Source organism: Calonectris borealis, chromosome 16, assembly GCF_964195595.1.
Source record: "Calonectris borealis chromosome 16, bCalBor7.hap1.2, whole genome shotgun sequence".
NCBI lineage: Eukaryota > Metazoa > Chordata > Aves > Procellariiformes > Procellariidae > Calonectris > Calonectris borealis.
Window position 1 is genome coordinate 21124274 of NC_134327.1, and position 27587 is coordinate 21151860.

The 27587-nt window shown below is 51.0% G+C and overlaps 1 protein-coding gene across 2 annotated transcripts; it reads left to right on the plus strand.

The window, feature by feature from the left end:
* Positions 1–231: 231 nt before the first annotated feature.
* On the plus strand, positions 232–27427 carry TRAP1 (TNF receptor associated protein 1). Of its 2 annotated transcripts, none has more exons than XM_075165941.1 (18): positions 232–337; positions 6046–6213; positions 7655–7737; positions 8107–8247; positions 16020–16091; positions 16833–16993; positions 18189–18298; positions 18485–18558; positions 21029–21184; positions 21547–21667; positions 21795–21864; positions 23055–23202; positions 23718–23903; positions 24500–24638; positions 25128–25213; positions 25686–25831; positions 26227–26299; positions 26590–27427. In XM_075165941.1, exons 1-18 carry the CDS (start codon positions 256–258, stop codon positions 26689–26691), a joined length of 2118 nt encoding a protein of 705 aa, XP_075022042.1. In that variant the 5' UTR covers positions 232–255; the 3' UTR covers positions 26692–27427. The 2 variants fall into 2 exon arrangements, with proteins under 2 accessions (XP_075022042.1, XP_075022043.1); XM_075165942.1 differs by lacking the exon at positions 232–337 and adding an exon at positions 5604–5739.
* Positions 27428–27587: the final 160 nt, after the last annotated feature.

Consider the following 27587-nt stretch of genomic DNA (forward strand, 5'->3'; position numbering starts at 1 on the left):
GCTGCACCCCACGCCACGGGGACGGGGCCCACGGGCGCACCCAGGCACGAGGTTTCGGGCTCTGATGTCGAGGCCGGAGCCGGGCCCGGGGCCGTGCGGGGGGGGCCCAGGCCCGGAGGCGGCCCCGCCCCGGGGGGGGCTGAGGGGAGGGGGGGAGCATCACGCGTGTGCGTGCCCCCGTCCCCGCGCGCCCCGCCCCGTGACGCCATCGCCAAGCGCCGTAGAGCGGCGCGGCGTGAGGCGGGTGCGCGCGGCATGGCGGCGGCGGCGGCGGCGCGGCGGGGGCGGTGCCTGGCGGCTCTGCTGCGGGCCGGGGCCGGGCCGCGGGCCCCCGCAGGTGAGCTGGGGCGGCCCCGCCGCGCCGTCACCTCGCCGTTACCGGCGCGGGGCCCCGGCGGGTGGGTGTGCGGCGGGCGGGCCTTGGCGGGCGGCTGAGGGGGCGGCTGGGCTCCCTTGGCTCGGCCCTGGCCCGCCGCGGCGCCGGCCGTCGCGCTCCTCCGCCTCCCCGGGGCTGCTCTCGCCCCCGCGTCCCTCTGTCGCCTCCTTCGGGGCGTCGGGGCCCGCCCGTGCACAGCAGCGTTACCCGGCGCTCGGCTGATTGCGGCCGCGGCCGCTCCTCGGAGGCCAGGGGCGGGCGGCAGCTGCCCCGCTGCTGCCCCTGTCAGCCCGGGGGCTGCTGGCCAGAGCTCCGGCCCTCCCGGTGAGCGGCGGCAGCCGCTGCGGACGCCCAGCCCTCGCGTTGGGAGGCGAGATCGTGGAGGCTCATATAGGGTGTATGGCATGTCCAGGTGATCTGCTGGCTCGTATAGGGCCTGTAGCATGTTCAGGTTCACTTCCTGGCTCATATAGGGTGTGTAGCATGTCCAGGCTCACCTGTTGGCTCATATAGGGTGTATAGCAGGTTCAGGTTCACTTCCTGGCTCATATAGGGTATATAGCATGTCCAGGTTCATCTGCTAGCTTATATAGGGTATATAGGATGTTCAGGTTTTCACTTCCTGGCTCATATAGGGTATATAGCATGTCCCAGTTCATCTGCTGGCTCATATAGGGTATATAGCGTGTTCAGGGTCCCTTCCTGGCTCATATAAGGTATATAGTATGTCCAGGTTCACCTATTGGCTCATATAGGGTGTATAGCGTGTTCAGGTTCACTTCCTGGTTCATATAGGGTATATAGCATGTCCAGGTTCATCTGCTGGCTCATATAGGGTCTGTAGCATGTTCAGGGTCGCTTTCTGGCTCATATAGGGTATATAGCGTGTCCAGGTTCATCTGCTGGCTCATATAGGGTATATAGTATGTCCAGGTTCACTTCCTGGCTCATATAGAGTATATAGCATGTCCAGGTTATCTGCTAGCTTATATAGGGTATATAGCATGTTCAGGTTTTCACTTCCTGGCTCATATAGGGTATATAGCATGTCCAAGTTCATCTACTGGCTCATATAGGGTATATAGCATATCCAGGTTCATCTACTGGCTCATATAGGGTATATAGCATGTTCAGGTTTTCACTTCCTGGCTCATATAGGGTATATAGCATGTTCAGGTTCATGTACTGGCTCATATAGGCTATATAGCATGTTCAGGTTCACTTCCTGGCTCATATAGGGTATATAGCATGTTCAGGTTCATGTACTGGCTCATATAGGGTGTATAGCATGTTCAGGTTCACTTCCTGGCCCGTACAGGGTGTATAGCATGTCCAGGGCAGCTGGGTGCTGGGAAAGGAGCAGAAGGCAGCGGCGCTTCTGTTCTCTGGCCGTTTCGGTACCGGATAACGGAGAGATGAGCCCGAACGGTTTGTGTTTGCCAGGGATTTCACCTAAGAGACCTGGCAAGATCGAGGGCTGAGAAAATCCAAACTCCGAGCTCTCGATTACGGGATGTATTGTCTTATCGAGGCCGTAGTGCGCAGGTCTGGAAAGGCGCTTGTGAGTTGTCGTTAACCGAGGCATGGTGAGAAGCTTCCTGCATGTCTTCTCTCTCCCAGCTGTGCTCAGTATTTCCTTCTCTGTCGTCTGGCTCCTAATTGACAGATTTGTACGTTGTCAGTGCGGTCTGTGGTTTCCCTGTGGGTTATGAAGAGAAAATGTGACAGAGGAAATCGCCTGACAAATAGGGTCGCTATCGGGGTCAGATTGTTAGATTTATTGTGCCATCGAGTGCCACTTCGGTGTTTCTGGGCAATTCAGTTCTTCCACCACGGAAATCCCCAGTGGCTTGTTGGCGTCCGTGTCCGAGAAGGTGCCTCCGTTGGGTTAGACGTACTCCAGTAGAGCCAGAGTTTTATTCCTTAACCTGTCATGCAGGGGAAAAAATAGTGAGCATAAGCTGTGTGGGGTGGAAGTGAAGAGGGAGGAGCAGGAGATGGTGTCCTTTCCCTTGGATGCAGGCGGAGATCCCTGGCTGCGGGGACACAGCCGTCTCTTCCCTTCGGCCGTGCAAGGTTGGCAGCGTTTTCTCCTGGCTCTCGCAATGCTGAAGGCTAAAGCTGGTGCAGGGTTTGATTCCGGGCGGTGTGTTGGTGTGAGCGGATCAGTCAGGGACTCTCTTCTCCCTAGGTTTGTACAGGATTTGGTGCCCGGCTAGAGAGCCCTTTTTTCTAACGAGATCGGAGCTGGAAGCGTCTTATTGCTAGTGCTCTTCTTTGCAAGAGCATCCTCAGGCTTGCCAGCGCACTGCAATCAAGCTATTATGGTAATTTCTGCTGACCTAAATTCTCCGCTTTGTTTTGAGCCGCGTACTGCTTTGTGCTCGATTTCCACCCTAAATTTCTAACTGACGTTTGGCTTGGCTAAATGCTCGCTGCAGTCCTTTTCCCAGGAGAGGCTGAGTTTCCTGGGGGGTTGGTTGGGTTTGGAAATGACTGAGGCATCCTGGTGCCTGGATTGAAAGGAGCCCCCGAGACCGAGGGTCCTTCTCTTTTCCGTGGCGTGTTCCCCGTGTGCAAGGCCGGTCTGTGGTCAGACGCACAGGATCACTCAGGATTCACAGAGAACTGGAAGCTGGAGAGTAATGTGGGTATCTGCCATCTTTTACGGTGCAGGTGGGGCAGTGATGCAAATAGGAAGGTATGTGGACTGTGATAAAGCTCAGCATTTGATTAACTCAATATAAAAAGACCTGATGTACCCCAGCACATCGCAGCGCTCAACCGGGGCAGGAGCCATTCCTTCCTTGTCTCTTGGTCTTAGGAATTTGTTTCTCGGGCTCATTCTGAGTGTCACTTAACCAGTTAACTCAGCAGATACTTTCTCAATAGCTTTTGTGTGCCGGTAATTGTGGTTTTATATCCAGAATTGCCTGGAGCCTTTCCCCTGCTGGCCAGGCAAGGGCTCTGCAAGAGAAATGATCTGGAGATGCTGCAGCTTGCATTTAATGAGCCTTGTCTCTACCTGGCATAGGACAGGCTGTTAATTAAGGATGATAAGACCAAACATTACACAAGTCCAAAAATAACTTCTGAATTGATGGGTGGTGATTTATTATTGTGCTTTAGAGGTAGGGAGACAAAAACCATGAATACATCAAAAATTATAAATAGCTGTAGTTTCTAGAGTCAGCTAGTGTTTATGGGCTGGGGGGGTGACCTGTTTGTTGGCTCCGGGGCTTTGCTGCCTGGAGATCTGATGATAGAAGTGGCTTTAAGGTTAGCACGAAGCTGCCCCTGATCTGCTTCTCTTTGGGGTCCTGGAGTCAGGGAGGGAGCAACATTGCCTCTTTTATTTCTGCTGGTTGGGAAATGTGTGTGTGCATACATACAAGTGCAGATTTTTCAGTGTCCTACACCATCTAGCATAAAATGAGCAAAAAATACGTAAACCCTGTGTAAATACATAAATAAAATATGTAAACCCTGGGCTGATTCAGGCTCTTCCTCTCTGAAGCTCGACGGGCTGGACAGCCACACGGTGAATTCTCCGCTGCTTTCCGCTTCAGTCATCCGGGCTGTTTTCCTTGTTGCTTTCTCAGATGAGCCCAAGAAAGGCAGTCGAATGAAAGATAAAGAATGTGTCCTGTGATAATGCGGCAGAACTGTTTGTGACGCAGAGAGCGAAGAGTTATGTGTGTAGGAGGTGTTCAGATGCATTAAGAACTATTTGTGGGCTCTCTTCTTTAAGGACAGAATGACTGGGGAGTAATTTAAGCTTCTGGCTGGAGAAGTGCGTCTTGATTCAAAGCTTTCTGTGAGGAGGAGGAGGAGGAAGAATGAGGACTGACAGCCTGCTTGAGCAGCTCTTGGGCATGAGGTGCAGGACCCAGAAGCGCTGTTAAGGCTCAGGGGTTCGCGTTCACGTGGTCCGGAGTGAGTGAGAGCCCAGCCTGATGGTCTGGAGCAGCAAAATCTGTTCTCGATGACCATAGTACCTGCTAAGGTGGGCAGGAGGTTTGCAGAGCACTTGTGGAGGGAGCCTGAGACCTCCCAAGGTGAGCTAGAGGACGATGAGGGGTGTTGGTGAAAGGGCTGGGATGCCGAGTTCACTCAAGGGCTGTGACAAGGTGGAGGAAGGTTCGGGAGGGAGCTGAGCGCTCCCAGCGTGTCAGCTGGACTGGAGGGCTGTAGATGGCCAAAGAAGCTGTTTCCAGGGAGGTCACAGGTGCACTGCAGGGATTCTCACCATGCCAGTGGTTCTCAGTTCAGTCTTTGGGTGTTTTTGTACCCATTCGTTTAAAGAAAGGACACGTTGAAAATGTGCCCCTTGCAGGCCTGGGGTGTAGGGTTTGTCTCCTCTCCTTGCTTGATGAAACAGCTTGCAAGCACAGGGTGAGTTGTAAGAAAAGTCTGGGCTTGTCCCTGCGTCCAGCCACTTCTGTTGCTTATCCAGATTCTCCCCACTCTGCCCAGGCCATCCTGGTCACTCCTCTGCCTCTCAAAACAGCCCCGTCCATTTATGTTCATTGTAGGGTTGGGGAAAGCCAAGTCACCGCCTGCTCCCAGCGCAGCTGCGTGCTCAGATCATAGAATCATTTAGGTTGGAAAAGACCTTTAAGATCATGGAGTCCAGCCATATCCACACCCTCCGGGCTCTTACTCTGGCACAGGCTACGATTCAGAAATCACACCCAGTAACTGGCTTTGGACAGAGCTCTGTAGTGCTGTAAACGGTCTTTTTGTGGCCAGGTTTGGCTTTGTTTCATCCCCCAACAGAGAGAAGACTGTTCGGTTCACCTGGGCACAATGGAAGGAGGAGAACTGGGAATCCCAGTCCTTAACGGGGCTCGTGCCGTGTCCTGGCTTGTCTCTCATTTTCCCCGCTGATTGCTTTGCGGACTAGTGGCTTTGCTGCTGCATGTGCTGCTTCTCCAGAGGATGCTGGATGCGGACTAGTGGCTTTGCTGCTGCATGTGCTGCTTCTCCAGAGGATGTAGTCCCTGTGCTCTGTTAACTGTGCTTGGGCAGTCAAGGGCCAAATATTTATTGCCATAAAGTCACTGCTCAGCTGGCTGGAAGGGGCCAAACAGGGCTGGCTGGAGTTGTTCTTAGATATGGGAGTGAGCTGCCTGTAAGGGAGCTGGTTACTGTCGGCGGGATGAAAGTGAGCAGGAGGAAATAGATTTTGGTGCCTAGGGGCCTGCCCGGTGGCAAGTGTTAGTCCAGCATCCAGAGAAGCTGCGCGTGCAGCAGAGGCATCTCCTGGAGGTGCAGGCTGCCTTGCTTGCACCGGGGTCTTATGTTTTCACTGGTACTAATGTGGGAGTTGAAGCGTTCCCTGGTGTCTTCAGCTTGGCCAGGTAACAGCAATGAAAGCCGCAGACTGCCTGACCCTCACCAGTTAATTCGTTGTGAAAGCTACTAATTGTCATCTTCTGGCTAGAATTTTAATTCGGAAGAGACAATCTAAAGTAGCAACTTGGCCTTCTTATGCAGTGAAGGCAGTGCCGGAGGGAAATGGTGGGTGTTCGACTGGGAGGGAACTTCAGTCTTGCTTGGACAGTGTAACTCCTCACAGGATTGCTTAAATGGGACTGTTAAAGAGTGCTCCTGTTGCTGCTGATACTTGTGATTTATACTGAAATATCTTGAATCGTATCTTCTAGCAAAAGGAGCTGCATGTCTCCAAAGACAAATACTCCATCGTTGGAGTCTCCGGGACAACGTTCCTGCCACCAGCATTTCTGCTGTCCGGACGTACAGCACGCAGACAGCGGAGAACAAGGAAGAAGAGCCCCTGCACACCATCATCAGCAACACAGAGAATGTGAAAGGTGGGCATGGACATAGGTGTTTTGTGGGAGCACGCTTGGCGTGCAGGCAGACCCGGGACAGTGTCTGGGTGTAGCTGTGCCCTGACTATGAGGGTGAGCCCTCTGCAGTCGTTTTTCTGCCTCCGGAGGAGGTGCAGGTATTGGTCATCGCATCCTTGCTGGCAGGCTGCGGTTTGACTCCGTATTGCACCATCACCTCCCCAAAACTGGAACGTGTAAATCGGAATGGCCTTTACTGAGAAATGAGGCCATCAAGACTGCGGGAAGAAGTTGCATCTGTGGGCTTAGCCAGGCAATTGATGGTCATGCATATGTGTAGAGACTCTGCAGGCACTGGAATTTGCCTAAAAAGAATCTTTTTGTCTCGGAAGCAAGCTGTGCCTGCCCAGGTCATTGCTGTGGATCATGGAGGTCTAATGAGTGGTGTTAACCTTTTAGTTAGAATGAATTGCTTTGCACACCTCCAGGGAGAGGTGCTTTAAAGCAAAGTCACGTGAGTTATTCAAGCACAGAAATAGCATCTTAACTCCGTGCTCCCGTGGCTTTTCTGGCAGGTACTTTTGAGACTGCCAGGCTGTGAAGCCCCCAGTGGGGTTGATGCACTGCTCCTGCTGCCGTCCACAGCCCAGCTTCGTCCCTGTCACTGGGGAATGTAGGTCCTCGCCAGCAAGGCATGGCAGAGGTGATGTGTGACCCATGGCTTCCCCCATGTTGCTTCAGGGTTCTCTAATGCCTCTAGCAGGAGAAATGCTGTTTTTAAAAGGCCAAGGGTGTTTTTTCAGCTGAGATGTTTTGTAGTGTTATTCTTTCTGAGGAAATCTGGGCACAGCTACCTGCCTGCATAGGTGGCTGTACATATGCCCTCCCTTGCGTGCTCCACAGAGACATTTGAGAATCTGCCTTTTTCTGCTTAAGGCTCCGAGTATCGTTTGGGCATAAGAAATGCTACCTGGCTGTAGAAGAAGCTCTTGGAGCAGGGCATGTGCAGATGGTTCCCTTGAAAACTGAGTCAAGGAAGACTATGGAAGGCAGGCTATAAACGGTGGGAGGCACTCGAGAGAGCATGGATTGGGGATTGCATGGAGCCACGCGTTAGGAACAAGGGGAACCACCTCTCACTTCTCGTTTACTGATTGCTCTGCAGCCTGGACATGGTGACCAATGTGCCGGTACTGCAGGCTTTGGCTGCCTTGAGGTTTGTGTGCAAGGAGTTGAGGTGCAGAGGCCAAGTGTCTGCTTGGCAAGGCGTGCTGCCTCGTAGGGGTGCGTAAACAGCACCTTTGTTGTCACCTTGTTGGAGGCCACAGCTGCCTGTGTCCCGTCCTGCTCCAGGCTTTCGCTCCTGGGAAGCTGAAGCACGTGGTCAGACTGCAATTGTGCCTTCCTTCCCAACAGGACCCTGGTGAAGTGCTTTAAAGATGTGTTTGTGATTTTATTCTAGGTGCAGCCTCTAAACATGAGTTTCAGGCTGAAACGAAGAAACTGCTGGACATTGTTGCCCGTTCCTTGTACTCGGAGAAGGAGGTAAGGAACCCACTACTTGCTGGTAGATGTTCTGTTGGCAAAGCCCTGTCTCTGTCAAGGGGTACATCCAAAATGGTTTTGCTGGGAGAACGCCTGCTCAGTTTCCCAGCAAGTCCTGTGCTGTTCACATGGCCTGCTTTCTTGAATGACGTTTTCTTAAGACACCTTGAAAATGTGTTTTCAAAACAATTTGTGAGTGTGGCCAGGTGACTCTGTGAGCCTCAGAGCCTGTGCCCTAATGGGGAAACGCAGTTCTTTTTCTAGCGAGCTGGGAATTAGTTTGTGAGTACGCAACGAGTTCCCAGTCTCTGGGAGTTCTGTGCAGTGGATGAGGCCAGGCTGCAGTGTCAGGTTGTGTCTCGTCCCCAGGTATTTATCCGGGAGCTGATCTCCAATGGCAGTGATGCGCTGGAGAAACTGCGCCATCGGCTGATGGCAGAAGGGAAGGCCTTGCCAGAGATGGAGATCCATCTGCAGACGGACAGTGGAAAGGGAACCATCACGATCCAGGTACCTCCCTTTGGCAACAGGAGAGCATTATTCCCTGCTGCTCTCGTCACTAGCCTTTGTCCCGTGAAGGATCAGTGGAAGCTGAGTGGCAGCGCAGTCCCATGGATTCCCAAGCCTGCCTGAAGAAGTCTCTTGTCTTCAGCTGAACTCTGGTTCATGAGGCTGGAACCTCAGGATTTGATGAGAAACCACCAATTTATCTGCTCCCCACTTGCCCCTGTAGGAAAATTCGCTGCTCCTCCTTTCCCTATTAGGAACTACCAGTAGCTTTTCTGCCAGTACCTTGTCTGGTGCACTTCTCAGGTTGTGTGTGCATTTCTCACTTGTGGAAAAGATGGGAGTCTGGTTTCATCCTGACCTTTGGGAAGAAATTCTGTCACCTCCTTAAGTCAGAGGTGTTATGTGGTAGCTCGCAGGCCTTCCCTCTCACCTCAGTTGCTGGGAGATGCTGGCGTAGATGCTGGAGAAGAACCTCCCATTGCTGATTGTCCCTGTCTCCTCCTGCTCCAGGACAGGCCAAGTCCAGCTGATGCTGAGGCTCTGCCCTAACGTACAGGTGGGACTATAGATTGTGGCAGTACCATAGCACTTATCTGTCCTCCTTTCTGCAGCCCTGGTTTTGATTGTTCCCTACTGGTGACAAAATGCTTGGCAGGAGGGGGACTATCAGTGTAAGCATGCTCACCTGTGGGGCTCAGGGTGGTGAGAGAAGGTGGAGCTGGTCCTTCTCTCTGTACTTTGATCGCTCTTGCTTGTGGCTGTTGTCCAGGGTGGAAGGCTGAGGCTCAGTTTTGGTGTTTTCTTGGCAAAGTTCTTAATGCAAACGCAAACTGACAACTTTCCTTGTGGACCAGTGTCAGCTGTGAGAGCGTAGCTGTGGACTTTTCTCAGGAGGGTGGAGAATGAGGCAGAGAGCAGTGTGTAAGTGAAGGCTGACTATGGCAGGTCCAGGGGAGATGTGGCACAGACAAGGCACATGATCTGATATTTTTCACGTGGGACAAAAGCACTGGCTGTTAGAGGCTGCTCAGTTTATTTTATACTTCTGTTTCTCTGCAGAACAAGCAGCTGTGTTGCCATGGGGAAGTTAGTGATCGTCAGTGGGCAACACAATCATCAACCCAAAGATCCTCAAACCGTAATGCAGAGGCTTTGCTATTCCTATCACACCTGACTATTGCATTTTTCTGCTGCTGTGTAACACTGATTCTTTAATGAGCTCTCGTTTAGCCCCAAGTACGGTGTCATTCCTGTCTTGCTCTTGTCTTTCCCTTTTGAGATCATAGTGGACGCATAGCCTCTGACTCCATCAAGACGTTCTTACAACTCATGTCCTGTAACTGTGGAAGCTGTCCCCTTCTTTGGCAGTTTGGTTCAGAGACCTGTTTGCCCACCTTGCAGATAGGGTGCATTTGACGTCATACCCAATTAGATGTGTTAGGGATTTGTCTTTTTATAACTCCCTACCTGGCTGCCTGTGCATCTATAATGCGACTAAATGAGTCTTAACTAGGAGGCTTTTAACTGCAGCAATAATGCACTCTGAGACGGGAGAGAGAACAGCGCTACTCCAATCTCTTTTAATAGGTTTGCCTTCTCAGCGGTGCCTAAAGCCCCTTCCCTCCAGTGAAGGGTTTATTTATAACCTCTTGAAGAAACGTACTGCATATAACAATTGCTTTGAACAAGCCTCATTCAGAACACTTCCCGGCCTTTCAGGAATGCAAAGGTGAGAAAAAACTTGCCTGCAAGGATTGAGGCAGAGGTGGACCTGTCCCTTAGTTGCAGTTTTGTTTTCCGTACTCACTAGACCCACCAAAACAGAAGCAGCAGGTCTCTCGTGTGTGATCTGTAGCAATGGTCACTCCAGTTTTTTCTAGGAAGGTCCCGTTGTCTCACTCAGACCCCTGGGTCCTTCTCAGATCTTCATGCTGCTCTTGGCCCCTGGATCTGCTGGATCTCTCCCCACCCCTTCCAAGCCCTGTAGCATCCCTTTGTGTAGTTGAGAAAAGGCAGGTCTGTAACGTGTGATGGCCTCTGTTACAGGCATGTTCCTGGGGGGGATTATCTAGCTCCTTCATCTCTGTTAAGTGACTGCAGTTCTGTTTACTTCTCTGCCAGGACTGAATTTCAGTCGTAAGCGTAGCAAGACTCAGAATTCTAATATGATGTTCTCGTTCAGGGATATCCTACCTAAGTGTTGCCAAGCATTGTATCTGCGAAGAGGGAAATGTTCACTGTCTAGTTCACCAAATTACACCACCTCAGTTCCTTCACCAAAGTCCTGTTGTTTTAGCAAAGTCCACTGTTTCCTCCACCCCTTTGAAAACTGCCTCATTCTGTTTCTAGGACAGCTCCATCTGGTAGCAGCCACAGCCTGCAAGGTCAGATCTCTTAAGAAAATCCACTTGAGAACGTTAGGGGTGTGTTTTCAATGAGGACAGATCTGCAGAGCTCTGCAGTTCTGCGTGCTAAGGCTTTACAGACATGTTTTTGGACCCTTTGAGGTGGGACCAGAGAACGCCTTACAGACCCCAAAGCCCTGTGATCACAGAGCTCTCCTTCAACACCTGCACGAGGCTCTCCGTGGCCGGCTGGTGACAGGCGCTTGGCTGTGGTGCAGTCGGTGTTGCTGCCATACTGCTGTGTCTGGTGGTAGCCCTGTGTTTGTGTGAGCTCAGGGGCTGGAGCTGTTCTCGTTGCTGATGCTTGATTTAGGGCTAGGACAGTGCTACCACTTTAGAGGAAATTGTCTGAAATGTTTACAGAGCTAGTAGCTGCTGCTGCTGGGTGAGGGAGTGTGACTGCTGTTTTAACACGGGTAAGCAGCATAATTGCTGCCAGAGCTTGGGCTGCTCAGTTCTCTTTGCTGGGCTTTCTTCTCACCGTTGCAGTCATCCAAAATCAGTGTCTGTGAAGCCACAAAATAACAAATTTGCTGTGTTTGGGAGGAGTTAAAATGACTGCAAACACCACTCCTCCCTGCAACAGCTCCCCGTATCACTGAGCAGATCTCTCCAGGCTTATGAGTTATAAACAGTCTGCAGCAAGGACTGGACTGTCCTGAGCCTCTCATAAGGAACTGAGATGTTTGGGCTTCAGCAGTTCAATGCAGGTGCACCCAAGTGTCCAACAAAGCTTGGTGCAGGTGGGGAGCCGGTCCTGCTCCACGTTGGGTTGTGTCCTGGCAGCCCCCTGTGCTACCAGGCTGCAGCAGCGAGAGGGTTACGTCCTTAGCTGTGTGCAGCATTGCAGCATCTGTCTGCCGCTTGGGCTTGAGGAAGCAGGGCAGCAGGAGATGGGCAATAACGCAGATAGAGATGGAGGGGTAAAGCTGTCTGTCCTTGGACAAGCCTCAGGTGGAATTAAGCTTACAGAAATGTGCCACTGATTGCAGGGGTGGGTTAGAGCTTCCAGTTGTTGCATCATCTTTAACAAATAAGCTAGGGAACCAGAAAAATAAAAGCATCTCAAATAACATGCAGCCTAGGGAAGGAAGTGCAGAATCTTTTCTTTTTTCCTCTTCGTGCCAGAATAAGAGCACATCACATTTAAAAATGGGAAATTCAAAGTGGATAAAAGGAAGTACTTTTCTGAACACCGGGCGTTTAGACCTGGATGGGTGGAGGCTGAGCCTGTAGCAATGCTCGGCATTGTTGAAAATAATGTTAACACAGGGTACTGGAGAGGCAAGGAAACCTCAGGCTCTCTGCTGTAGACAGCTTCCATGTACTAGGCCAAGATTACCTTGTGTCTGTATGCATCATTTTTTTTGTGCCTTTTCTTCCATTCGTGGCTGCTGCAGATGCCGTATTGGTTCTAAACCAGAACGCTGCTCCAGTGCGGCTGCTGTCCTGGTCTTGTGAATTTTAAGTCTCTTTAAGCAAGGTATTTAAATAACGGAGGGGACACTTGCTAATCGGACATTTTGGGACTTTATTACCTTATCGGTTGGTGAAAGCAGCATGTCCTTATTTTATAATGTAGTCAGTGTTCTTCTGGCGTCCTGTTGAGATTTTGCACTGAAATAAGCGTTTCAGGTGTTCATTTTGCAACAAAGCGAAATGAAAGGCACAGTAGCTCAGACATGTACCTCTAACTGCAAGCATTCTTTCAGATGCAGCCGTGGCAAAGGCAGCAGTTAATGGTTAGTTAATGGATTGTTTGGTGTAAGGAGGCTCTGCAATACCTTAAATTGGACTCAGGTAATGAGCAAAGATGTTACATTACATAGGTTCTTGTTTACCAGCTAAACTAAGCAATTTGTTGTTTTAAACGAGATTTGTTGCTGTAATTATGTGCACTTTGTTTCTGCTTTACCAAAAAGTATGATATGAATACAAGAGCTGTGGACTGACTGATTTGATGAGACAGGCAGCGGGGCTGAAGGTGTTCGTTTACCCCTCCGTCAAGGAGGGCTGCGGAGCCAACACAGAGCATTTCATGGTGGGAGCCGTGAGGTACTGAGTGCCCGGCAGTTATCCAGCCGTCGTTACGCAGAACGGTCTCTGTTTGCAAACGTCCAGCACCCACGCCACAAAGGTTAGAACAAAGTGCAGAGAAAGCACAAAGGTCCCGGGCAGTTCAGCAGCAGGCTTTGTGTCTGAGAGGTCTCCACACACAAAAAGGTGCTGAAAGCAATGTTGAGCTGCTGTCTCTTCAGGGGAAATGTTACTTAGTTTAGAAGTGTAGTTCAACAAGTGTGGCCGTAGAGCTCGTCCTAGTCCCTCAGAAGATGGGGTGAAGGTCTGTAGCCTGTTGTGTTGTCTTGCAGAGGGACAGGGCTGTAGAGGGGGTGGTTCGGGGGGAGGCTGTTTACTCTGCACCATAAGAAGTCCCTGAAGGGAAATTCAACCAGGTGAGTAGGTTGTTATTCTGCTGAGTAACAGAAGGGCTTCTGTAATTAACCTTCAGCTAATGAAGTGTCAGCGCACTGAACTCTGTTTCATGGTATACAGTGGTTGGTTTCTCCAGGTTGTGGAGAAGCATTTGGCACTTTGAACATATCCCTCACGTCTTGTAATTTGTGAAGCACCATGTACAATTTGTTTCGTGCTTTTACGAAGAACTCTGCTTTGGCTGTTTTCACCCTGATCAAACCTTTCTTGCAGACTGAAGGGAGGGCTTGAAACTGTCTGCCAGGGAAGAAAAGTTGTAATGTTGATGGTGGAGCAGCGGCAATCCTTGCATTTAGGCTGGCCGATCGCAGGTAGAAAGTGTTTGCAGAGGGTTGTGTGGTGACACGGCGGTTCCTGGCGAAGACGTCTAGAGGCTGTGCAGTGCAGAGCGCTGCGAGAAGGGCGGTGGAAGTCCCGCCAGCTCCTTCCTTGGATTTCATGGAGCTAGTGCTGCCAGCGCTTGCGTCGGCCCAGCCCGAGGCAGGCTGTTCGTGGGCAGGTTCATTTGCTTCCCATCGGTGAAGAGGGCCTGCTCTGCAGAAGCCGAGCTCCTGTCTCGCCGCCGCCACCACTTTATTCCCCGTTCCCCGGAGCAGCACCATCTGGTGAAGGGAGCCGAGAAGCGCAGTGCGAAGGCCAGCCGCAGGAAACGCGTACGCTGCGAGAGCGGTTTGAATCTTGATGGCGTTTTCATTGTAATCCACCCAGGTGTTTTCCTGCAGTAGGAAATGTCTGCTTTGCCAGGATCTTCACCCGGACACCTAAAAGGACGCTTTCCGCTTTCCCTGTTAGCGCTCGGCGCTGTTGGGGGAGCAGACAGTTTTGAGCCGCGCTCTCTTTGTTCGTTGCGATTCACCCTCATCAAACTAGTCTCCAGGAATTGTCATTAAGCATTTTGCAATAAGTTTGGCAGGGTGTTTGGAATTCAATAGGCAAATAAATTCATGGGGTAGGGATGTATTTTTTTTTTTAACATGCTGGAATTTGAAAATGACATGCTGTGCTATAAATAGGAGTGGATCAGAGGAGTTAAGAGTTCTGTTCAGGGTCTGGCATGAACAAAACCTGAACCAGATGCTGAAAACTTTTCTTTCTGGCTTTTTCTTCCCTGGGGGAAGGGACCGTGTCAGATTCCTGAGATTTTGCCATACCCTGTTTGTTTTTCCTGGCTTTTCATCTCCCACTGTTGAGATCTTACTGGGCATCATCCCTCTTCTCAGCCAAGTCTACTGACTGGCTTTACCATATTTAATCAAGGGGAAGGTGTTGCTGTGCCGTGACTTGTGGGCATGCAGAAGAATGTCTTACCCACATGGCATCTCTCTCAGTAACCTCACAAGTTGACCACAATTTGATCCTTCAGTGGAGTTAAACACTATATTAAAAAGTATGTACTGACATTAACTTACTTTGTTAGTAAATAAGCCCAGTAAATGCCCCACATGGGTGGTAGAAGCGTGCTGTGCCAGAATTCACTCTGGCATCTCACCTCCAAGCCCTCTAGCAGCAGCCAGTTCTGCTCTAGCTCGTTTTGCTGACTCCTGCCCGCCAAATCCCACCCCTGCAGTAACAACACTGGGAGTGTGTCAGCTTGCTTCTGGACGTGCAGGCTGCTGTCACCTGCGATAACTGTGCTCACCGGTACTCGAGTAGAGCTGAACTCCTCACGTGAATGAGAATCACCTTTCACTTGGCTAATTGTCATGCTGCTGCCGCCTTACGGAGTCGCTCAGAGAACCTGTAAGAGTGGCTTCTTGGGATGTTTCTGCCAGGTAGAGAAGCTGCTGGGATTTGGGAGGGGGAACGGCACTTGGTTTTCAGAAGTGGCATCCTGGAGGGCATTAGTCTGCCCTTTGCTTCTGTGGAAGATGTGTGTGGAGCAAGTCTAAAAATGCATTGGACTATGAAGTGGGAAAGATTTTTGTTGGGGTCCTGTGTGAGAGGGTGGCCATTTCTAGCTGGGGTTTGCTGTTATCCATGTTGCCTCGGGGTTGTGCAAATGTGTTGTGGCAACAAATGAGGTTGCAGTGTAGTCTGAGGCTTGCTGCAGCCTTTTCTGGATGGTGCTGTTGCGGGGTCTGCTGCCTGAGAGGCATGCAGTAGCAGCAGGGAGTTCTTTATCTGCATGCGGGAGTGCAAATCTGGATTAAAGTGGGGAAGAGCACCGTGAGGTGTAGCCAGTGTGCTGTACTTCCAGCTGGGGTTAGACTGTTCCCGGCACTGCAATACCCGGCTCTCAGGGACCTGGACACTGAAAGCTTCATACTCAAGTCTTGTGGAGCACAATGTGAGGGGCAGAGGAGGAAGGAAAAGGCAGAGAGGATGGAGATCAGTGAATGTAGTGCTTGTAGACAAGGGTCTGCATTACCTGAGAGTTAAGGGATTCACTGCTCTGCCACAGATTCCTGGCGTGAGGGCATCGGTTCCCCATCTGCGGATTGGAAATAAGCTGCTTCTCGCTGCTCCTCAGCTCCCCTTTGGACCTGTTCAGGAATGGAGACTCTCTCTGTACGTGCACAGCGCCTGGGTTGAGATCTCTTTCCAGGACTGTCATCCTGAGCGTTTTTAGAGGGGTGTAGGAACCAGCCTGTCTTGGCATGGTTTTGTTTTCTCTCGATAAAAGGCTTGAGTCTCTGAGCTTTCTGGTAGTTTATAGCCACAAGGCAGCTGTGGCTGCCTCTTGGAGCCGTGTGCCCTTTGAGTTCACTGTCCTGACCACGTGCAGGGGGAGCCACAGCAGGATGCTGACTGTTGCATTTACTGCTCAGCTGGCTGGGAGAGGGTGGGAGTCAGAGGTAGAAGTTGCTGGGGTGCTGGTTGCTAAAGCAATGCTTCTCTACCGATGTTCCAGCTACAACTGCTGTTTCTTTTCAGGACACAGGTATTGGGATGACTCAGGAGGAGCTGGTTTCCAACCTCGGTACCATTGCTCGATCAGGCTCGAAGGTAACGGGATGAGGCACTCCTTCTCCCCCCTTAGAAAAGTCTTCTCCAATTACAGTCACTTTTGTTCTCCCAGTAATTTCTCATTCGGTTTTGTCCCTTGGCCCCCAGCCCAGCTGTGAAATTACACCCCTCTCGGAAGGTGAAACCTACCTGTGGAGTCTTCTAGCTCTTAATGGTCTCTGCTGTGTGCCGTGGGGGGCCCGTGGTGCCCCAGCAGCACTAATGGGCCCTGTGTGTAATGCTGCTGCACCTGGCTGCCCTCACTCCCAAAAGCAAACGCCTTCCCCCCCCCAAGCCATCGTTATGGAGGGGCACACGCTCACTCGGCATTCCCCCTGTGTCCTGGAGGGCAGCAGCTGTGTCCTCACGTTGGCAAGTTGTTATATATATGTACCTGTTTGTTTTTTTTTCATCTCTGGAGTCACCATTTTAAGGTTTCGTGCTCCTGATTGAATGAGCCCTCGCTTGTTTTCCTTTACTGCTGGTGGCAGCGAGTGTTGCCCTAAGCAATGCGCCCCTTTTCCAGAGGTGCAGTCCCTGTGGGAGAAGCCCTTTTCCTCGGGCACGCTCCTCAGAGCACTGACGCAGAGGTGTGGGATGGGGGCACTGGACTGCCAGGCTGCAGTACCTGGCATAGGGCTGCATCACTGCTCCGAGGAGCCCAGCTGGAGGATGGGTTGCAGCCTCCCAGTGGTACCTGAAGTCACTGCAAACTGGTTGATATCTCCTTTGTTCCTCCAGGCTTTTCTAGATGCTCTGCAGAGCCAAGCTGAAGCCAGTAGTAAAATCATCGGCCAGTTCGGAGTAGGTTTCTACTCGGCTTTCATGGTGGCCGATAAAGTGGAGGTGTTCTCACAGTCTGCAGAGCCGGGGAGCCCAGGCTACCACTGGTCTTCAGATGGGTAAGGCTGCAGGATGGGATGGAAGTGGGGGGGCTGTGTCCAGACCAGGCACGGACTGAAAGCTGTGCAAAGCACGACAGGGCGCGTGTGGTCTTTCATGACCAGGCTTACTGGTTTAGATCCTGCTCGGATTATACATGGTAACAAAGTGTGGCCAGATGTGCCAGGGTGAAAACCACAGGGACAAACTTGCTTTGTCAGGGCAGGCGTGTTGTGGACAAAGAGAGTACCTGCCTCTCCTGTTCCTTCCCTGCTGGCAGGCAATCATCTTAGCTCTGCCCCAGACTGGAGAGACACATTTAATCTCTTTGGTCCAGTCGTCCCCTGGCTTTTTGCTCGAGGGCACCCACAGTAGGCAGGGCTCGTGCAGTGCTGTGGCTCTGTAGGCACGTGTCTTCTGTGGGTCGGATCTGTGTGCTCGTCCTTTGCTTTTTGCTTGAAATGGCAAACATCTGTGATGGCAAAGCTGTGGACTGCGGGACCGTGTTGAAATTGGAGCTTCTGGGGGTGAAAAGTTCTGCATCCCCTTAAGATCTCCTAGGAATAAAGCATTTACTAAGTTATTTAAATTCTTGAAAAAAACGTCTTGTAGCTGAGACATCACACTGTCTTGGGCTGCAGGCAAGCTGCTGTATCCTGCAGTCTGTATTGCCATACACACCCAATGCTTGTCTGTCATCGCTGCTGCTGCCTCTCCCCGGGGTCAGCGCTCTCACCAGCGGCTGATCCCCACGTGGCCTGCGCTTAGCAATAGGTGGGAACGGTCCTCCGGAACGAGCATGGCTGCTTTTCGCTGTAACCAGTTATGCGTACTCCAGTGGAGACATGAACGAGCGCCCGCAAGAAGTCAGAGTTGTCAAGGGAGAAGGCAGGAGCCTGGGTGTTACTGTAGGAAATGTAGGAGAGGAGCTGAAGGCTGGGCCCAACAACCTGAAGTTTGGTTGAAGTTTGTTTCCTTTCCTGGTGTCTTTGCAGAGCAGCGTGTCCTGGGTCTGGAGTCTCTGGAGGGAGGACAGCCACATGTTTTGGGGGGGCTTCTCAGAGGCACAGAGAGCATTCAGGCATTCGAGGTTTTTTGCCTTTTCCTCTTGGTGCTGAAGTGTTGTGTGTGCTCTTAGTTTAATAAAGTATTTTTATGTCCCATCATGGATGCATCTGAGGCACAAGCTGACATGGGGTCTGTTTCTAATCCTAGCTCAGGAATGTTTGAGATTGCAGAAGCATCTGGTGTCAGAACTGGGACTAAGATTATTATATATCTCAAAGAAGACTGCAAGGAGTTTGCAAATGAAGACCGAGTCAAAGGTGAGTGGAGGAGGGAAATGCTGTTACCTGCTTGAGGGGCTGTGGGAAGTCTGTCGCTGCCCCTTGAGTGGGAGGTGAATTTACAGCGTTTTTCCTCTCCTGCAGCACCTTTCATCTGCTGTTACTGAAGAAATTCTTACTGTGTTTTCACAAATGTGACTCCTCTATGTCTTATTTCCATTCCAGAGGTGGTGACAAAATACAGCAACTTCATCAGCTTCCCACTGTATCTCAATGGAAGAAGAATTAACACATTACAGGTGAGCAGGAGGGCCACAGGCAGGTCACTCGTGGAGAAGAACCATTGTAATCCTCCACCGGAGACAGGAAACAGAATAAAGCCACTCCTGTCCCTCGAAATCAGGGGATGATTGTCCAGGATATCACAGACCCTGTAGTGATCAGTTAATTAGAACAAAAGGAGACAATCCAGCAGAAGTCATGCCTGGAATTGCTTGTTTGCATTTGTTGGAGAGAATTCTTGCAGATTAGCAAAGCAGTTTGTTTATAGATATCTTCTGGATTCTCCCTTAATCAGAATGATTATCTCAATGCTTTATAATACATATTTTGACTGTTTAAGCCAGGTGGCATGCTAGTGAGGTAGGGATTGCTCACATCGCTGGTGTGCTGACACCTCTTGCTGCAGTTCTCTCTGTCCTTCAGCACGAGGTAGCCGGTGCCAGTGAATGGTTGCTTTTCTTAGTGGCTCAGCTCACAGCTCGTTTTCTTCACAGCTCTAAGCTGAGCACTGCTTGATGCTGGCATTTTCTGACCGCTAAAAATTACATAGCAGCCAGATCCATTTTAGTCAGAAGTTCTTGGCCCAATTGCAGGAATCACATAGGTGAAATTACTTCTGTTTAAAACAAAAACCTATGAATCATTTTCCTCCAGCATCTCCTTTCCTGGTTGTTTAAAGCTTCCTCACCTAAGAGAGCAGGTAGAGAGCGTGTGTGTGGGTTTTTTGTTTCCTGGAGTGTGGCACTGAATGCACAGACTTTCAAGACTGTACTTAAATATTTTATCATGTTAATTTATCTAAGGTTCTGTAATTGGTGTTATTAGTCACTGATATTTGTTTGGATTCCTGCATAATAGTGTTTCTGTTCCAAAGGCTTTCTAGCTGTTTCCTTTAAATTACAAAACCAGAAATAGATTTAGACAGCTGTTTGCGCTTTCTACCTGACACTCAATAGGACAGACTCCTTAGAGAAGGGTAGTACTAGAGCAAGGGGTGAAATGCCCTTAAATAGAGTCACGTACTTTTATCTTCTTATCAGAAAGTCTGTTTTCCCTTGGGATACAGCAACAGCTTTATTCTCATTATGCTCCCATTTCAGGCCTTTTCTTTATCCAGGATCTTGTTTTTGCGCTTTTCCACACATCAACATCAGTTCACTGTAAACAGAGACATAGTTAGATCCCTGGTGTGGATTTTCCTAGATAAGCTCTTGAATGCTTGCCATGTAGCTGACAACGTGGAGTTAGAGGCTTTTCCGTCTAACTGTGATAACTGTAGCTACAATAAACCCCTGGGAAAGCAGCACTTTACCTAACAACAGCTGCTGTAAAGCACCTTAGCACCCGGTTGAGTCCGTAATCCTACCTGTGATCCTGCAAACCCTCCAGGACACTTGAGTGCGCTGGAAATGTTATGAAGCCACTTGTGGAACAAGGCTTTGAGGCAGAAGAAGCTTTAAGGAGTATGGCGGGGCTGCCAGAGCCCTGAATCCCTTGGACTGGTAGATGGAGCATGGGCTGGATGTTTGTATTGCCCCCAGTGATCGCTCCTGTCACTCATTAGGGCTCGAGTAGAAAAGAGTGGCAGTGAAGTGTAGTGGGCTTCACCTGTCTGGAAACATGAGATTCTTAGCTGAGTCCCCTTGTTAAATGCTTGTGCTTGTTAAATGGGCAGAACCTCCCCTGTCTGTGCTAGATGCTAGTCTTTTGCTGAGGTACTGGAAACTTAAATGTGTTGTGAGCATGGGCTAAAGGCTCCAGGAAGTGTTGGGGGGTTTGGAGCAGCAGCAGGTGGAAAGCGTGGCCACAGGGAGGGACCTGGTCTGGAGCTCGTGACTTCAACTCACGTGTTGATGTGTGAAAAGGTACTGCTGAAGCACTTTCTGACCCTGCAGCAGGGATGGCCAAGCGGTCACGAAGCATCTTCTGAACCGTTCCAAAATAAATCAGCAGAAAACAGGCAATCCAGGAGTTGCTTCACAAGCACTTGGCTGACCTTGTGGTGGGATAGTGACCTCCATCAGGGAGGCAGGCCGGTCACAACAGACACACTTAAACTTTCACTTTTCTTTTGTTTGCTGGTCAGGCCTTGAGATACTGGACCAGTACTGCCAGTCAGCTGAGCTGTGGTAACTGTCCAAGATGCTCTTGGCCAGCAGCAGGTGTGAGGCAACGGTTGTTAGCCAAATCCCTTTCGTTTTGGGCTAAACAAAGCTGCCTTATATATGTTGCAGGGCAAGAGTACCTCTATGAGAGGTGACCCGAGATCTGTTGAGGGGCAGTAATTTGTTAGTCTGTGATAATGTGCCTGAACCATAATACATCCCACTGCCCTCGGGCTGTGCAGAGGAGTCTGTCTGTTTGAAAGATCGTATTTCCTTGCTCCAGCGCCCTGGAGGGAAGGTGTAACTCTGCAAGAAGAGCCCTGCGCTGTGAGGGCGCAGGTCTTGAGAGCTGATGGGGACTCATCTCCCTGCTCCTCCACAGGCACTCTGGATGCTGGACCCCAAGGACATCGGCGAGTGGCAGCACGAGGAGTTTTACCGCTTCATAGCGCAGGCTTACGACAAGCCTCGCTACGTCCTGCACTACAAGACCGATGCTCCCCTCAACATCCGCAGCATCTTCTACGTTCCTGAGCAAGTACGTGCCCTTCTGTCCAGGGAGCAGTGGGACCGGTTGCTCTGAGGAGGAAAGAATAGGAGAGCTCCTTAGGGAAAGGAGGCAGCTAAGGCTGCAGAATGGCAAGGAGGAATATCCAGTGTGGCATCTCTGCAGTGGGCTGGGTGCCGCAGGATAATGGTGGGGGTATGGAGCCACGACAGGAGCAGGGAGATGGCTCAGGTAGGTCCCTAGGGAAGACAGACAAGATTTCGGCTCTCATTGGGTTCAGCACTGGTAGTGAAGACTGGCAGCTGGTGCAGCCACAGAGATACTGCAGCATAGTGTGCAGCTGGGCTCCCTGCAGAGTGCTGGTGTTACCCTTCTGTCTCTTGTTCCTGCAGAAACCGTCCATGTTCGATATCAGCAGGGAGCTGGGCTCCAGCGTTGCCCTCTACAGCCGCAAAATTCTCATCCAAACCAAAGCTGCAGACATCCTGCCTAAATGGCTGCGTTTTCTGAGAGGTGTGTGCTGGGACCAGGAACAGCGGGCTGTGGGCCGTGGCTTCCACAGGGGGTGAGGCGAGGGGCTGCCTTCCTGAGCCTGGCACTCGCGTTTGCCTCGCTGTTCAAGGGTTGCTCTGTGTTCCAGGTGTTGTGGACAGTGAGGACATACCCCTGAACCTCAGCAGGGAGCTGCTGCAGGAGAGTGCCCTTATCAGGTAAGCAAGAGGTAGATCCTGTGGACTGCTGAGGCTCTTCTGGCTTCTTGCTGGTTGAGGAGGGGACATTGTGGGATAGTTAGAAGGGCTTGGAGGAACCTGGCACATAAGCCGCAGCATTTCCATCCTTGAGAATTTCTGTAGTCTATAAAGTGAGTTCTCAGCCATGCTGATCACATCTTGAGAGGTGGGAGCAGTGTCCTGTGTCATACAATCTGCTGCCGCCTGCGTGGGCCATGTGCCCCTCGTGCCCTAGGCTGCCTTTCGGTATCTCGGGTCTACAGCAGTAACGGTGGATTTGCTATTTGAAGTGTCTGGTCTGCACCACCAAGTGGTTTGGAAAACAAAGCCAAACAGTAAGTCAGCTGTCAATACTAGGAAGCTGGGCCGTACTTTAGTGTCACCATTATTTATGTGTAGATCTTCAAACAGCACCTTGTGCCTGTTGTCTCCAGACTTCCTTCAAAGCTCTGCTGTGCTCGCACACACATTTGTCAAAAACTGAGTGCCAGCCAGCAGGGTTTTCATTTGGTGCTGAGGCCCAGTGAAGCTGACTGCCGGCAGGCCAGTCTCCTCGAAGAACCCCTTAGATCTGGCTGTTGTTTTTCCTTCAAGACCCCTCTCAAACATCTGCCACTGCTGGAACTTGAAGGAAGTATAAGAGTAGGCTCTTATTCCTTAGCATTGGCGCTGTTACCTTGTTAGGTTTGTTGGCTAACTTGGTATTCTGCGGCTGGTGAAATGCCTTTACCTTCACTATAGTCACAGCATTAACCCCATCCCTTCACAGTGGATTTTCAGGCCTTCAGAAAGGGTTCCTCCAATTGTAACCCCTTTATAGCCGCTTCCTTCCCATGTTTAAGGGTGGCTGTGGGAGCGAGGCAGATGCCCTGTGCACAGTTGGTTATGTACTGCAGCATCACTGGGTCACGAGTTACTGAAGATTTGAGCTTCAGCAGTACATTTGTACCACAGCTCTAGCTATCTCTCCAGCTCAAGAGCTGCTCTTGACAGATACAAAGAACAGATGTAGAGCCATGAGGGAAAGGAGAAAGTGGACCTAGAGCTTTTTCTTCATCCTCATGTTTGCAAATGTATCACTAAAACACTGCACAGGGAGAGGGATGTTCACCTAAAATGTCTTCTCTTGGTCTAGCAGCTATTTTTAAAAAGGCTTGTTCCTGCTGCAGGAAGCTCCGAGATGTTTTGCAGAAGAGGTTGATCAAGTTCTTCATTGACCAGAGCAAGAAGGATCCTGAGAAATATGCCAAATTCTTTGAGGACTACGGAGTATTCATGAGAGAGGGGATTGTCACGATAGCAGAGCAGGATGTCAAGGTACCAGGAGTCCTGAAGCACTGCAGCTGATGGGAAAGATTCCTGACTCCTACTGTCACCTGGGATGAGGGGGGCTGCTACTTCTCTGTGAATCTTACACACCCGTAACTTGCATTCCTGGGTCTAACAAGACCTACAGATTCTCTGGTGCCCAAACTCTCACTCTTTCTGACTGGGTGCTGCTTCCCACTTAATTCGAGTCTCTGTACGCACATTGTGTTGTCAGCCCTCCCTGATACAATATGAACAACAACAGGCAATAAAGTGGGGCTTTCCTCTACTGTTGTCCTCTGCCTGGATTCCCATTTTCAGGAGCGCTTGACCTACATCCTGTCTAGGTCACTTTTCTGCCTCCTTAATATCTGGAGCAGGAAAAGAGGGACTTAGAATCCCCTGAGCCTTTTTGCAGGGCTGCAGACAGGCCTGCATGCTACAAAGGGAATTCTTGGGGCTGGAAGTGGTCAGGTAGAGCTATAGTCGCCTGCCCTCAGCTCACAGGAGCACATTTCTTCCAGGAGGACATAGCCAAGTTGCTACGTTACGAATCGTCCGCCCTGCCCGCAGGCCAGCTGACCAGCCTGACTGACTATGCCTCCCGCATGAAGGCAGGGAGCAGAAACATCTACTACCTGTGCGCGCCCAACCGGCACCTGGCCGAGCACTCCCCGTACTTTGAGGCCATGAAGAAAAAGGACATGGAGGTGGGTGAGCAGAGCGCTGTGGCCAGGGGAACACCCTGAACAACTACATCGGTGGTCAGGGCTCACCTGGATCTCGGAGCTGAGCAGGGCAGCGAGGCCTGTGGCAGACCCTCGCCACTGCGGTGTCTTTGCCCGGGCTCCCTCTGTCTCTGCTCAGCCAGGCTACTGCGGCGTGAGGCCAGGAAGGACCTGTCACACTCTGTGCAGCGGGTTAGTACTTGTGCAGACATCTAGTTCTGACATCTGCTTAATACCTTCGCTGAACCCCAGAGCAGGAGCCTAGGAGCTGCTCTGCAGGGCTGGTAAAGGTGTTATCGGTGTCCTCTGCGGGCAGGTGGCCCTTTCAGGGCTGGAGTCAGTGCTGGTTCTCATTTTCCATGGGGCAGCAGGACTTGTTCGGCTGCAGACCTGCCACCCATGGTAACAAAGCCCTCCAAGGGTTTGCTTTCATTTGGGGCCCTGAGCGATAGTCACCATGGGGTTGAACCTGCTAGTTTCCCTTGTGATGTTCTCGCTGTTTGGTGCGGAGTTGCCTTGGGAAAGAGGAAATGCTGTTACATCCCAAACAATGCGTTATTGTCCCTTTTTTGGCACAGGTCCTGTTCTGCTATGAGCAATTTGATGAGCTGACACTCTTGCACCTTCGGGAGTTTGACAAGAAGAAGCTGATCTCGGTGGAGACAGATATTGTTGTTGATCACTATAAGGAAGAGAAGTTTGAGGAGAGCCACCCAGGTACTGTGAGGGTCCCCTGGCCCTTCCTGCTGCATGCAGTCCTGCCGCCCTGTGCCAGCCCATGAGGGTGCACCTCCTCCAGCGCTCTTGCAGCTGCTGAGCGTGTGAGCAAGAGCACTCCTTTCCGTCCTGCCATTCTCATGCTCTGAGGCAACTTGCAGTTCTTGCGGATCCCTTTCATCCCACGTGATCAAAGCTTAAGCGATTTGCTAATTTAAACAGATGGCATGTGATATGTGGAGTTTCCATGATTTGAGTTTTAACAACACGCACACATCTGGTGCCCTGACAGAGGCGGGCAGGCACTCTCTGGGTATGGCACGGTCTGGGATGAGGGCATATACGTAGGTGTGTGCTTGAGCGGTGCTGCCTTCCCATTTCCACAAGAGCGCGGGTAAAAGGTGAAATGGACTGAGCTCAGGAGTAAAGCTCGCTGTCCGTTGGCACACTATAGATGCAGGCTCAGATGTGCCCTCTTTCCCCTGCCAGCTGCAGAACGTCTGACAGAGAAAGAGGCTGAGGATCTGATGGCCTGGATGAGAAATGCCTTAGGCTCTCGAGTCACTGGCGTTAAGGTAGGTATTCTGTGCCTGGGTAACTGAGTACAGGAGGTCCATGGAGGGAATAATCCAGGGAAAAAAGATGATGCTTGATTTGGGATCTGCTGCCGCAGATTTTTCTTTGGACCCTGAGAGAAACCATTCTTTTCTGTGCCTCCTTTCTGTAAATGGTATGAATGCTGGCATTTGTCATTTGGATGGTCAGCATGGCAGCGGAAGAACCACATCTTAATGAGCAAAGCCCATTTTACTAGTTCATGCTCAGGTTACCAGAAGAACAGGCTGGTGACTGTCTTGCCTATGGACCAGTGGGGCCATTTGGGCCCCCAGCTTTCCTGCTGGTCTAGGCAGATCCTGTGGGGTCGGGACGAATCATGCGGGGGCTTGGTGTGGATCTGTGCTGAGGAGACCCCGAGTCCTTGAACATCCCCCACCTCTAACCCATGTGCATTTTCCATCTCAGCACTGATTGCTGTTTTTGCCACAGGTGACTACGCGGCTGGACACCCACCCCGCCATGATCACTGTGCTCGAGATGGGCGCTGCCCGCCACTTTCTTCGCATGCAGCAGCTGGCCAAGACCCAAGAGGAACGTGCCCAGCTCCTGCAGCCCACCCTGGAGATCAACACAGGGTAAGGGGGAGCAATACCAGTGCTAAGCCTGGGGCACTGTGGTCTTGCTGGGGTGGAGGCAGAGAAGAGGCACTGTAAGGCTCCCAATTAGCAGAGCCCACCCCATTAAGCGCCGTGTGTGCCACAGATGCTTGGTCTGTGAGGCTGCACGGCACAGTTCACGTGAGCCACCCACACACACTGTGTCCAGCCCTCTGAGGACAATGGGGGTTATAGGGACAGGATGGGAGAGAAGAGAGAAGCCCCCAGAACAGGATCAAGGAAGTTGGAGCTATGTTGGCCTTCAGGTAGAACCTTTTTTGTCCCAGCTTGGCTTAGCTGCTCATTCTGGAAATAAATTTCTCATTGTGTCCAAAAATACCAAGTGTCAGTGTTGATCTCTTTCACTCTTACAGGCATACTCTGATTAAGAAGCTTAACGAGCTGAAGGACAGTCAGCCTGATCTGGCCCAGCTATTGCTTGATCAGGTGAGAGCCAGCCCTTCTCCAGAAGCGGCACCATCTTCCCCAGAACCAGCTCGCAGACCATGTGTGGCAGGGAAACAGGGTGAAGCCCTTGTAGCGAGCAGGAATCACATCCTTCTGTGGTCCCATTTTGGGTATTTCTGGTACTTGTGGTCCATGTGTTTTCCTACCAATCAGCCTAGAAGACATGCTCGGTCTCAGCGTGCAAGTCCTGGAGAGTGACATTCACTTTCTCCCCAGCTCTCATCCAGCTCACTCTTGCTGCTTATTTAATGCTTTCTTCACTTTTTCAGATTTATGAGAATGCCATGATAGCAGCAGGACTGAATGAGGATCCCAGACCAATGGTGAGCCGGCTGAACGAACTCCTCACCAAAATCCTGGAGAAAAACTGAGCCCCAGAAGACTGAAGGATGAACTCTGTGCTGATCTCTCTTTCCTCAAGTGCAGTCGCTCTGTCAGCTATTGCAGCATCTGCTTGCAGGGACTGTGCAGCGAGGGGTTCACGTGGCAGCGGGCCAGGGAGAATGCAGGGGACTTCCAACCATCGCTGCACAGGGAGGAGCCAGTTGTAATTATTAGATCATGTGTCATCAACCTGTTCAAAGTGCGATGTTCTTAGTGGGAACAAAATCCTGAGGTTGCTGCTAAAACAGTATGCCCAAATTTCTGACGCAAGCCTGAAAAGCCTCATTTCATACTGTTTCTAGAAATGGCCTTTCCCAAAGTAGATATTGGCAGCAAGATTCCCAGTTAGGTCTGTGAATACACCCCCCCCATCCACTGAATCCCTGTGCACCATTATGCTCCAAACCAGCACTGACAGAATTAATTAATTTGTTAAGAAACCTCCATCTCTGACCAGGCAGGAGGAGCTTGCTGGCATGGAGATAGATTGCTGCTATTAGCAGACACAGATACTGTTGGTGGAACATGTCAGAAAAGATCACCGAGCTGCTGGATAATTGAGTTCATCCTGGTCTTGCTGTGGAGAGAGGGAAGTAACTGGGAAACAGCTTTCCAGCGTGTAGCTTTCTGGAGAGTCTCCAGGGTTTTTGCCTCTTCTGTGGGATAAGCTGCATGTCTACCTGATCTGTATTTATGATAAATAAACTCCTCTTCTTTTCCAGACCCCTGCACTCTTCTCTCTTCGCCTTACTGTGTTGGTCTGTGTGTCTTCCAGCTGGTGATTTGTTGGTTCTTCTCTCTTCAGATGCTGCTTGGTTCTTCAGGGCATCGAGCACTGGCCAGTGGTGGGAAGAGAGGGCTGTGAAAACAGTAGGTAGTCACA

Bases quoted from the DNA above. Each gene is read 5' to 3' on its own strand.
- TRAP1 (XM_075165941.1), top strand. From the start codon at position 256: ATGGCGGCGGCGGCGGCGGCGCGGCGGGGGCGGTGCCTGGCGGCTCTG. The intron at 7,738-8,106 runs GTAAGGAACCCA...TCTCGTCCCCAG, and splicing joins CCTTGTACTCGGAGAAGGAG to GTATTTATCCGGGAGCTGAT. The intron at 25,214-25,685 runs GTAGGTATTCTG...TTTTTGCCACAG, and splicing joins CTCGAGTCACTGGCGTTAAG to GTGACTACGCGGCTGGACAC.